This window comes from Myotis yumanensis, unplaced genomic scaffold (assembly GCF_028538775.1).
Source record: "Myotis yumanensis isolate MYYU_CA2020_CCGP unplaced genomic scaffold, mMyoYum1.0.hap1 SCAF_1, whole genome shotgun sequence".
NCBI classification, from domain to species: Eukaryota; Metazoa; Chordata; class Mammalia; order Chiroptera; family Vespertilionidae; genus Myotis; species Myotis yumanensis.
In genome coordinates, this window is record NW_027223752.1 from 4,039,682 (window position 1) to 4,052,220 (window position 12,539).

Here is a 12,539-nt window from a genome sequence, read left to right on the forward strand (position 1 = left end):
AATAGGGGGCAACTCTGGGTGCTTACAGCCTAGTTCAGTATCTAGTTAAATAGTAATCTTACTTCCCCATTCTCACGGACTTGGGGGAGCTGCAAAGCCCACCCCGAGGGCCCGCCACAAGAAGATACATGTATCAAAACCTCCCCACCTGGCAGTTCAGGCTTTGGGTCAAAATCCCCTGGCCTAGCAGCGCTGCACCATAAAGGACCTTTCCTGACTCCTCTGGTGCCGCTGTCGTTCTCTGGGGCCATTTGCCACAACAAGGGCACATCCCTCTTTGCTGAAATGTGCACCATGGGGCTCCTGTCTGCCGCACCAGGCACAGGAACAAAGACCGAGTTGGACAAATGGATACTGGAAGCCCGACACAGGACAGATTCTGGCAACATCTGGGCCGCACCACTCTGGGCAAGTAACCGTGTCTCTGAGCCTGTGTCTTCACAAGGGCAGTCACTTCTTCGGAGGGCTAAGAGGGGAGTAATCTGTTAACCACATATCGCACTAACTCGTACACTGCCAATACTTTTTAGTCCAACTCCCTTCCTTGACTGAGGAGGTAACTACAGTGCAGAAGGGGCTGGTAGCAAGTTAGAAGGCCGTTGGGACGAAAACCCAACTTTGTGACTCTACAGCATCCCATACCTTCGGACTCTCATCGCCAACCGGTGGGCACATGACCCCCAGCCTCTCATACTGAAGTAACTGCGTACATTTAAAAACACTAAGGGGGCGGGGGCGGGCTGGAGGGGCCATGGGGGAGAAAAGGGGACACGTGTAATACTTTCAGCAATAAAGAATTATTTAAAAAATAAAAGTAAAAAAATTATTTAAAAAATACTTAAAACTGGGATCAATGAAATTTAGGATGTGGTATTTACTCTTCTCTGTCTTGAAGGAAAGGATTATCCAGAAATAGGAGAACAGAGAGGCATAATACACACATTTTATTCTGTTCTTTATGTACAAAGACTTTTACGTAGCTACAGAGCTTTCTTTCGTGTTTACCTTTTCCTTCTGTGGCACTAGCACCGGCATAGCCTCATTCTTAGAGCCTGGGGCTGACAGGGATGGGGTGCTTGTCACCCTGTGAAACAGTCTCCAAGGAAAGTAGAAATGTTGAAAAAAGGCAGTTGTGACTTGGAGCAAAAACCGACCCAGTTATTTGTGATTATATGTGTCGTTTTTTTAAGGCCACCCCTCAGTAAGCCAACGGTGCGTGCGCGTGGTTGTTGTTCTAAGCAGAGCGAGTCGTATTGTTCCTCAGCTGCAGACCAATAGCCATGCTGCACCTCCTGTTTAAATTGTATTAATTCAAAGAACAGGAATTGCGTTTGTTTTGTCCCTCAATGTTTTTTTGTGGTTATATTTTTTAAAGTAGTCATTTTTAAAAAGTGTCTTTGACTTCTCTAAGAGTGCTGTTAATGCCTGGCTGGCGTGGCTCAGTGGTTGAACATTGACCTATGAACCAGGAGGTCACGGTTCAATTCCCAGTCAGAGTATATGCCCGGGTTGCAGGCTTGATCCCCACTGTGGGCCGTGCAGGAAGCAGCTGATCAATGATCCTCTCTCATCATTGATGTTTCCATCACCTTCTCCCTCTCCTTTCCTCTCTGAAATAATAAAAAACATATATATATATATATATATATATATATATATATATATATAAAAGAATTCAGTTAATGATACTTTCCATGAAATATAGAGAGTATCATAAGGGAGGCATATTGAAATGTGTTGCATCTACTGCGTGCCGGGCACTTTACGTCGGTTAGCTGAGTCAATATTCAAAGATCATTGCGAGACAGGTGTGGATGTACCTACCTTATTACAGGGGAGGAAACTGAGGCTCTGAGATGTGAAACACTGTGGGTCTGAGTGAAAAGTCCACGGGGATTCATCCAAGCGTGTTTGTTTCCCAAGTCTGCCCAGCAATAGCGCGGTGACGGCACCGGCCACGCTGCCGGCTCTAACCCTGGCCTGCTGCTTGCCAGCTACGTTAACTGTGGGCGAAGTACAGAATCTCTCCAAGACCCGTGTTCTTATGTGTAAAGGAGACACTATTACAGCGGTTCTCAACCTGTGGGTCGCGACCCCTTTGGGGGTCGAAAGACCCTTTCACAGGGGTCGCCTAAGACCATCCTGCATATCAGATATTTACATGACGATTGATAACAGTAGCAACATTACGGTTATGAAGTAGCAACGAAAATAATTTTATGGTTGGGGGTCACCGCAACATGAGGAACTGTATTATAGGGTCACAGCATGAGGAAGGTTGAGAACCGCTGCTCTATTATATAATAACTCTTGGAGGGTAGATTCTTAGCAGGGCACCTTCTTAGCCAAGTAGCTTATTCTCAGTCCTGGGCGACTCAGCCCTTCTCCTGGCCTTTGCTCACCCCTGCAGCACCTGCCTCGGGCCTGACTGTGGTAAGAGTTCTTCCGTGGGGTCCATTTATACCAACTCTCCCTGCTTCTTCCTTCCTCTCAACTCCAACACTCTGAGCAGGTGCACTAGGAAGAAAGGAGGCAGAAAGAGAGAAAACGGAGACCCCACATCTGGTCACAGCAGCTCTGCCTCCTAGGGGAGACATTGAAGTGACATCGAATCAAGAAAAGCTACTAGCCCCAAGTCAAACAGAACTAGTTGTTTTACATAATAAAGTAAAAATGTTAGTCTTTCCAGGATTAGTTTTTCCAAGGGGGAGGGGTCAGAGAGGGAGGGGCCCAGAAAGATGAGGTGGTTGCTTCCCGGGAAGGGGAGGGATGCTGCTGTAACTTTTTCAAAATGAGTGTCTAATACCCCACTTTAAGGCACAGTCTGAATGTTAACCCACAAACCTCCCCAACCCTCAAACTTGACTCCACGCCCTGGAGTCTGTCACCTGCAGCCCGTGGTGAAAAAACCAGAGTGGCACCCAGCGGGAGGTGGGAGATGTGTATGGAACACGGATGAGATGCATGGAGATCAACCAGGATCCACACTCAGTTAGCAGATGCCGAGCTTTGAGGGAAGGGGTGAGGTGGAGAACTGTGAGACCCCCATGAAATCCCTGGAGAGGCAGTGAAGGGTGATATGGAGGTGGGTGAGGGGTGGTCAGGCTAAATTATATCCTGTCTAAAAGGATAGAGTGCCCCAGCTGATGTACAGATCACAGGACAGGGGATTTCACGATGAACCAGGGGGGATTATCAAGTTATGACACAGTCTATTATTCTTCTTCAAGATATGCTACAGCTGTGTCTCTTCCAAGGTGAAGGTTTCCTGTGGTTATTCATGACCCCTGAGGGTTAGAGGATGAATAGAAATGAGACACTCAATGGAATCCAAATAGAAAGGTGGTGTAGACATGGCTTCTTGTGTCCTTGGTTAGTGGGCTGATGAGACCAGTGTTGAGGGGAGGCACCATCACGTCAGAAAAGCACCAGGTAAGTTCCCTAGATTTCAGCATCCAACGTTGAGTTTATAAAAGTGTGATTACTGAGAAACGCAAAGGGTTCTCCCATATAACCGAAACGTTCAGTTTAGTAGTTTCAAGGGCTGTTGGCTTTTCACCTCAAGACCATGACTGGTCATTATAGTGGAGGATTTCGTGGGCACATTTCCTTGGAAAATTTTCTCACTTAAATTTGTAACTAGGAGGTTCACTCACCAACCCCGGGAGAATCTACTCACTGACACTGAATTCATTGGACTAGTTCAAGTTAACGCATCTGGGGTAAAAAGATAGGAAAAACATCTTTTAGAATTGGCATATCTCTAAACAAGGTTGTTTTATAAGCAAAATACAACGACGTTAACAAAGTAACTTCAAAACACAAGAAGGATCAGGGCAAGGTGGTGTCAATGGCATTGTTTCCAATCCCCTGAAATCACTGCAAAAACCACACAGATCTACTAGGAAAATATCAAAATGATTTGAGAGAAAGCGATGGGTATAGAAGACAGGCAAAGAAGATCCAACATATGCATAATGGAAGCCAACCCCCCCCCCCCCAAAATACTTAAAAGATAGTGCAGACGAATATAAGCAACTACTATAGAAAATTTTCCTGAAAACAAACAAACAGAATGACTTGAATCTGTATATTTAAAGGGGACCCACTGTTCCTGGGACACATGACCAGAATAGTCAACTCCAAGGCACAGTCTACTAAAAACCATTAGACCTAACAGAATAGAAACCCTTTGGCATAAGGTGAAACGGCCAGGTAACTTATATGGCATTAGAATGTTACAGGATACTTTGAAGCTGAAACATAGTGGAGTAAATGGAGTAAGAGCTACCCCAGAAAGAAAATGTGGGCCAACAATTTTTTTTTTATCCAGCCTAAGTGGCCTTTTGACTACCCTGCCCAGCTCGCTACCAGGTTCCCGGTTGTTTTCCTTTGAAGGATCTTGCACATTCCAAGTTCTTGCTCATCTTTTCCCACAATGAATGTTGCACAAGAGCAGGACCTTTGCTTTGTTTGCTGCTCTGTCTGCAGCACCCAGGGGTCAAAGGTTTCATAAACAAAAGAAATGTCACCAGGACTGTCTTAGTCAGTTCAGGCTGCTGCAACAGAACACAGCGGACGGGGTGGCTTAAACAACACGTACTTATTTCTCACGGTTCTGGAGGCTGGGAAGTTGGAGATCAAGGTGTTGGCAGATTGGGTGTTTGGTGAGGGCCCGCCTCCTGGAGTGTAGACGACCACCTTCTCACTGGGTCCTCGTGCGGCCTTTGCTTGGTGTGTCTGTGTGCAAGGGTCTTTCTCTCTCCTCCTCTACTTAGGAGCACCGATACCATCATGGGAATCCCAGCCTCACGTCCTCATCCCACCCTAACCACCTGCCGAAGGCCCCACCTCCAATGCAAACACTGGCCATCGGCACAGCAACATGTGACTGTGGGGTGCGGCTCAAACAAAAGCTCTCCTCTTCCTGCGCCTGACACGAGGCAGCTGACACGAGGCACCTGGCTGAGCTCTGAGGTTCCCCCTGCTCCGACGTCGTGATGTTCTGTCCCTGAAAGGGGTCTGTCTAGTAAGAGCCCCAACTAACCACACTCTTATACTGCCAAGCGCCGTGCAGGCGATGGGGTTAAAACAATAGGTGCACAAACCTGTCATGTGCGGGGCCCAGTGCCCGCCCAGGGCTGGGTAGGAAGACTGGGACAGACAATATAAAACAGGAGAAGTGGGATTTTTCTCCTACCAATCTCTTACCACATACTTGACAACCTACAGGTATCATTTCCCTCCCTGGGCTGAAGCTAACGGACCGAAGTCAGGCATATGTGGGAGGGGCAGTATTTCACACAGAATGGGCTCCATTTACTGGGAGGACTCCCTTTGTAATTGACTTTTTCTCTTCTTTTAAAGACAGAGAGGAAGACAGGAGAGAGAGACAGAAACATCAATCAGCTGCCCCTGCACGTACCCTACTGGGAGTTGAGCCCACAACCTGGGCATGTGCCCTGACCAGGAATCAAACCTCTTGGTACATGGGACAGATGCTCAACCAACTGAGCCACACCGGCCAGGCAGGAGGCATCCCTTTGTAATACCCAGGGGGCTGCCTACCTGCTCAGAGGCGGGGCAGCTGATCTTGAGAAGGAAGCAGGAGGGACCGAGCACAGGGTGGGCTTGGCTGTGACTACAGGTCATGGGAAGTGGGAAAGCGACTGTGGTTGGTCTTGGGTGGCTGGGGACCGTTTCAAGGCAGAGAGACTCCTGCCGGGATTGCGAGCGCCCATGTCAGGACAGCCTGGTGGGAGCCAGCGCAGGCAGAGACCGCTGGCTGGGCGGCAGGGGGAGGGGCGGGGCCCGGCAGAGGGGGTCTTGAACACCAGGACTTGCTGGCCAAGACTCTGAAGTGACTTATCCCAGGGGTTCTCAACTCCAGGAACCCTGGGGTTCTGAACATTTGAATTAGGTGGAAAAGCTTCCAGCCCCATCTCCAAAGTGAACGGAATACACTTCACTCGTGGGTGCCGTCCCCTTGCCCATCTCCTATTTGGTGGCTGACGTCCTCCCTTCTCGCCACCGGAACCTCCGGCCGGACAAAAGCTGCTTCCGCACAAAGTTAGATGAGTTGTCTTACATTTAATCGATCAATATTACAAAGTGTTCATGCTACATACAACCTCGTTAACATCCAGGGGTGTGGGTGCCTATAAAAGGGGGGACTTCCGACCTCTGTCCTACAGGGGGGCTCGCCGGCCTGGCCTCCGGCGAGGTCAGGGGCTGTGGACGCTTGACCCGCAAGCTTCCGAGTGCTGAGCACGGCGCCCGGCTCCTCCAGGCCTTCCCGTGAGCTGCGCGTGAACCTGCGCGGCAGGTGGGACTTTGCAGGCATGGCCGTGAGCAGGCACACGCCACGAGAGAGCTGACTCAGGGGCGCGGGGCCTGGCCTGGGCTCAGGCGTGTAGGCCCCGCTGCCTGGCAGCCGGAGGCGCACAGAGCTGAGGGAGGAGAACGAGAAGTATCCCCGTGGGTAGCACAGAACATGAGTGACTGGGGAGGGAGGGACACAGAGAGAGCGCGGCCACAAACCAGCAGGCAGCTCAGAGAACCAGGGACAGGTAGGGCCTGGGCACGTGGAGCCCCGCTCTCTCGGGCCCATCTGCCGGGGAGGCCGAGGGGGCTGCAGGCAGGTTCCTGTGGGCCCTGGGCGGACTCATCCCCTGCCGGCCGCGCCCTCCAGCCCAGCGGGGGTGGCAGACAGAACAACAGGGCTGGTAAAAAGGAACACAGAAGCATGGACATCCCCACTGCAGGCCAGCGGGACTGCGGCTCCGGGAACAGGAACAGGAACAGGAACCGCAGGACCTGCGCCAAAGCAAGGACAAAAGAAGACAGTCAAAGGCAAAGCAAGGGGGAGGGGCAGGCTGGAGGGCAGGTGGGGACGGAGCTGCTGGGGCGAGTCTGGCTGGGAGCCTGGTGGGCAGGGCTGGTCCCCGGAGGTGAGGCCGGGGTCTGAGCCCAGGCAGATCATACAAGGGGGCAGGCGGCTTGGTGTCAGACCTCGGCGTGGAACCCGTTTCTGTGACCTGGACAAGCCTACACCCCAGCTCAGCTGTGATGGTCAGGCGACAGCGCCGGGCACTACCTGTGAGGCGCTCTGCAGGTGTGTGCCCCGTTGCTAAGGGGGCTGCCGAAAAGTTACTGGCTTCCAAGGTAATAAGGGAGAGAGCAAGGGTCCCCAGCCCCAGGGACCCTTGGAGGGCAGCAGAGTTGGGGTGCAGGAGGGGTGCCCCTCCTTTCTGACCGGCCGCTCTGACTCAGGTGTCGGGCCCCACAGGTGCTCACCACGCGTGGCTTGCGCTACGGGTCTGGCAGCTGCTCAAGGACCATGTCCTCGACGCCACTGATCTACGGAGAGAGAAAGGAATCAGAGACGCGGCCGGGTCTCCTCCACCCCCCGGCTCCAGGCCGCCCACCCTGGAGCAGCAGGCAGGCACCTCAAGGGGGTCCCAGGCGTCCCGCCCTCCCAACCTCCACCCCGGGATGCCCACCAGGAGGCGCTCTAGGGCCGAGGGGACTTCAGTTAGAGCCCCCAGAAGGTAGTCTGGCCATTCAGTTCTAACCTCTCTCTAATCTGATCTTTTAAAAAGCTGCAGTTGTAAATTCCCTCCCCACTTTTTTTTGGTTTGTTTTGGTTCTTGGTGCAGAGGCCAGGCATGGGGACCGGGAGCAGGGCCACAGGGGAGGAGGGAGGTCCCGGGCGGGGCACACACTTGCCTCGATGTGGTACACGATGCGCCAGAAGCTGGAGTCGGAGGCGCGGTACCGCCTGCCAGGGTAGAGCTGCCACATGAGGGGCAGCATGCTGGGGGGCAGCCGGCTGGGCGGCATGGCCTCCCCGCGGGAGACCTCGATCTGGCGCATGAGGACTTGGAGGCTGCTTTCTGTCTGGAGAGAAGACGGGGCACACCTTCGAGGCGCCTCCAGGCACAGCTGGCCCCGAGGTGCTGGGAACCGGGCTCTGGAAGCCCCACCCCTTCGGCCCCACATGTCCTCTCAGGCACCTGGCTGGGCCAGGGCGGCCAGGATGCTCACGGGTACGACACCCAGACGGGGCCACAGAGCCCACTTGGAGTTGCCAGGGCGTGCCATGGGCCTTGAGCTGCCTCCCCTTTGCAGTTTGGTGCCTGTTTCAGCTGATGTGGGACTTCCTGTGATTTTCCTTTGTCATACGTCTCCTTTTACTTTTTAAAAAAATATATTTTATTGATTTTTTACAGAGAGGAAGGGAGAGGGATAGAGAGTTAGAAACATCAATGAGAGAGAAACATCAATCAGCTGCCTCCTGCACACTCCCTACTGGGGATGTGCCCCGCAGCCAAGGTACATGCCCTTGACCAGAATCGAACCTGGGACCCTTCAGTCTGCAGGCCGACGCTCTATCCACTGAGCCAAACCAGTTAGGGCCATATGTCTTCTTTTGAACAAGAGCCCCCAGGCCCCAGGATCTGGGACAGACCACTTTTCGCCACCCCAGCACTGCACCTCGATCATCACCTCTCACCTGGACCACTGCTGGGACTTCCTAACTCACCACCTGTCAGACGTGTGCCCCACAATATCAGTCCCTGGCACAGCAGCTGGAGGGTGGGGGGTGTGAGGCATCCAAAAAACACATCATGTTTCTCCCTGCTCCACGCTCTCCAATGCTCCCCCATTGCAGGCAGAATGAACTGGAATCCTGACTGTGGTCCACAGGCCCGTGGAGCCAGGCCCATCTCCCTCCTCTCCGACTGTCTGTCCACCACCTCCTCCCTGTCCCAGCCACTCAGGCCTCCTCACTGCTTCTGGGACATGCCGCACTTCAGGGAGCACTTGCACCCGCTGTCCTCCACCAGGAACATTCTCCTCTGATCTACGTAGGCCAGGATGGGGAACGTCCTTATACGGCCCGAGAAATCATTTGGTCTGGCCTTGCCAAGGCAGCAGGGGTGAGTTAATGAAATGCCTGACCACATATAGCAGGCCCCTTTTAAAGTTGATAATTTTGCATGGCCTGCAAATGATGTTATAAATATCCAAATGGCCCTTGGCAGAAAAATAGTTCCCCACCCCTGGCTTACACCTTTCTTTTAGGCAGGGATCTGCTGAAATGCATCTGTATATATATAAAATTGCCTAAGCGACAGGCTGATCGGCCAGTAGCTATGATGCACACTGACCACCAGGGGGCAGACGCTCAGTGCAGGAGTTGCCGAGCTGCGGTCACTTGGCAATAGCGGTTCGCACCTGGAACCAGAGAGGAGGGAGCCCGATTTCGGGGTGTGTCACCCGAGAACCGCCCTCTCCCAATTCAGGACCCCTCGGGGGATGTCAGAGAGCCAGTTTTGGCCCGATCCCCGCAGGCCAGGCCGAGAGACCCCACCAGTGCATGAATCCGTGCACCGGGCCTCTAGTGTCTTCTAAAGACAGATTTCAGCAAAACCCAACTCTATGATATACACAAGGGGCACCTCAAACAGAGTTCTGAAAGGGTTAAATACGGTGAGGGGCAAACGCATGACAGGCAGATGCAAATTCAGACTGTCGAGGGTCTTGCTGAAGACCCACACCCCGCTGGCTGTTGCCTCTCATCTCACTTCGGTTCCCCCGCACACTTACACCAGCCTCCATGACCTGGGGTCCTTCTAACCATCAGGACGATGCCAGCTTCACAAGGAGGGGGCTTCTGTCACACTCACTGCAACCCCCTCAGCCCAGCATCAGGCTTGGCACAGGCACTAGGTACTCTTGCCCAGCCAGCATGGCTCAGTGGTTGAGGGTTGACCTATGAATGAGGGGGTCACGGGTTCATTTCCCGGTCAGGGCACAGGCCCAGGTTTGCAGACTCCATCCCCAATAGGGGGCCTGCAGGAGGCAGCCGATCCATGATCCACTCTCATCATTGATGTTTCTATCTCTCTCTCGCTTCCTCTCTGAAATCAATAAAATATATATTTTAATTTAAAACACACACAAAAAGTCCTAGGCACTCTTTTTTGTTCAATGACTATTTTTTCTAAAGTGGAAATAGCTTTTTAAACTTTTCTGTCTATGAAATAATTGAAAACTCACTGTTAAGTAATTCAGCTCATCCTGCAAGGTGTAAGTGTGGAAATCACTATTCTTACTATACTGCATACATTCTTAGTGTGTAGTCTCCCATGTCCTCCCACCATTTTCAGTTTGCTTATCCATCTTTTGCTTGTTGCTTTAAGTAAACTTTTACATGTTAAGAATACTGGGGACCCCATCCTTTGGCCAACCCATTAGCAACTCCTGACCCATGGTTTGCTAACGGGGTGTTTTGTGCAGAATTTATAATGATTACGCAAAAAACTCTGCTTTGTGGTTTTGGTGCCATGTTGAGGATACTCCCCAGCTAGAGATTTTTAAAAGATAATTCACTTAAATTTTCTTCAAATAGTTGCATTTTAAAAAAGTAAATATTTAGCTTGATTTTTTAAAAGAATGTATATGTATATTTTGCAAATTTAAATGACACTAAAGATGCAAATTTAGATGGTGGTCAAGAGCCTGAAGTGCCAACCCCATTACCTAACTAGCAAGCAGCACTTCTTTGGACAAATTTACATTCTTGTGCCTCAGTTTCCTCCTCTGTAACATGAGGACGCAGTCACTATCAATACCTTTTTGTTGTTTGCTATCATATTACATAAATGCCCCAATATATACATTTGAATTTTGCTTTTATACATTTTTACTTCAGTTTACATACGGAAAGTTTCAGCATTTTTCACCTGTTTCTTTGAGAAAACACATACTGATGGGAAGTATTGTAAGAGAGAGAGACTCCTTTTGTTTGGTAATCCTCACCTGAGGACATTTTTTCCAGAGTGGAAGTGGGAGGGGGCAGGGGAGAGAGACACATGATTGGTTCCTCCCACACGTGCCCCAACCCTGCAGCCCAGGTACATGCCTTGATCAGGAATTGAACCCCAGACCAGACCCTTTGGTGTGCAGACTGATGCCTTAATCCAGCGGTTCTCAACCTGTGGGTCGCGACCCCTTTGGGGGTCCAACGACCCTTTCACAGGGGTCGCCTAAGACCATCCTGCATATCAGACATTTACATGACGATTCATAACAGTAGCAACATGACAGTTATGAAGTAGCAATGAAAATAATTTTGTGGTTGGGTCACCACAGGAGGAACTGTATTTAAAGGGCCAGGAGGTTGAGAACCACTGCTCTAATCACTCTACCACACCGGCCGGGTAGGAGATGTATTTCTTTAAGAAAAGTTAACAGGAACTGAAGTTCCATCTAAGTCATCACACATAAAACGTTGACTCAGGACGGGCGGTTAGACCACTGTACTATCGGCACACGTGCGTGGGGTCTGTTTCTCCCCAAAGCATCAAGGAGGGATGAAATAAATACCCCAAACCCTAGGGCAGTGGTTCCCTAACTTGCTTGACCATATCTGCCCCGGGTTCCTTTAAAACCCAGATTTCTGGGGCTCCCCCAGGAGACGCCAATGATGGACCACGTGTGCGAATCACTTTAGAGCAGCGGTTTTCAACCTTTGCCATGTCCCGGCCCACGCACTACTCACTGAAATTCTGCAGCACACTAAAAAACATATTTTTTGCCGATCTGACAAAAAAATAAAATAAAGGTACAATCTTGATTCTTTCTCACTGGACGGCTGTCATTGAGTTGGCTGTTGTCAGCTTTTTGACAATCTAAGGGCAAAGAGGTCCGTGCCCCGGGTGCGCGCCCGATGCGCGCGTTTTAACCACTCCTGCCCCCCCTGCCCCCCGCCCCCCCCGCCGTGTGCTGCGGCACACCGGCTGGGAACCGCTGCTTTAGGGCTGTCATTCCCATTTTACAGGTTAGGACTCCGAAGCCCAGGACATTCCTCTTTCACTCAAGATCAGTCTCACACTTCAGAGGCGCGGGGCCTCCATCCTCTGGCCCGCACCCCGTTTCCCACGCCCCTCTCCGGCCGGGAGAGCGCCTCACCCCGCGAGCGCAGCTCAAACTGGTTTCACCTGGGAGCCCACGGGCGCCCAGTCCCGACTCCACGCCCCGCTGCACCCAGGGGCTCCTGGGGTCCTGGAACCGCCTGGGGCGTCCCTGGCACCCAGGACCTGGCGGGGGTGCTGACACCCCGCTGCCCTGCCTGGCGGGGCCCCCAAGCGGCCTTACCTCCATGATGATGGGCAGCCAGGTGCGATCATTCTCGTCCACATACACGTTGGGCCGCCAGATCCACAGGTGGTCGGGGTGCAGGCTCCTGCACGCGGTGAACGGGCACTCGCTCAAGGCAGTTCCGCCGCTCATGGCACCTCCTCGGTCTAGGGAGCGGGAGCGGGAGCAGGAGCGCAGCCTCGCAAAGCCTCTTGCTTGTGGACTGGACGGCGGGCGGAGGCTTTATAGCGGGCGGGGCTCGGGCGCCCCCCAGCGGCGGGGCGGAGGCGGGCGGGGCGCGGGCAGTTAAGGCAGAGCGCAGGCAGGGCGCCGGGGTGCAGGCACTATGGGGCGACCAGCGGGTCCTGAGCGCTGCGCCCAGGCCTGACTTG

At 52.3% G+C, this 12,539-nt stretch overlaps 1 protein-coding gene across 1 annotated transcript; it reads right to left on the reverse strand.

Annotated features, from left to right (window-relative positions):
- Window positions 1-7,311: 7,311 nt before the first annotated feature.
- TCL1A (TCL1 family AKT coactivator A) lies at window positions 7,312-12,300 on the reverse strand. Its single transcript, XM_070401501.1, has 3 exons — window positions 12,166-12,300; window positions 7,729-7,899; window positions 7,312-7,359 (listed from the first exon to the last, which is right to left on the reverse strand). The coding sequence occupies exons 1-3, from the start codon at window positions 12,298-12,300 to the stop codon at window positions 7,312-7,314; spliced, it is 354 nt and encodes a 117-aa protein (XP_070257602.1).
- Window positions 12,301-12,539: the final 239 nt, after the last annotated feature.

Bases quoted from the DNA above. Each gene is read 5' to 3' on its own strand.
- TCL1A (XM_070401501.1), bottom strand. From the start codon at position 12,300: ATGAGCGGCGGAACTGCCTTGAGCGAGTGCCCGTTCACCGCGTGCAGG. The intron at 7,900-12,165 runs GTAAGGCCGCTT...TCTTCTCTCCAG, and splicing joins GGCTGCCCATCATCATGGAG to ACAGAAAGCAGCCTCCAAGT. The intron at 7,360-7,728 runs GCAAGTGTGTGC...CTCTCTCCGTAG, and splicing joins GCATCGTGTACCACATCGAG to ATCAGTGGCGTCGAGGACAT.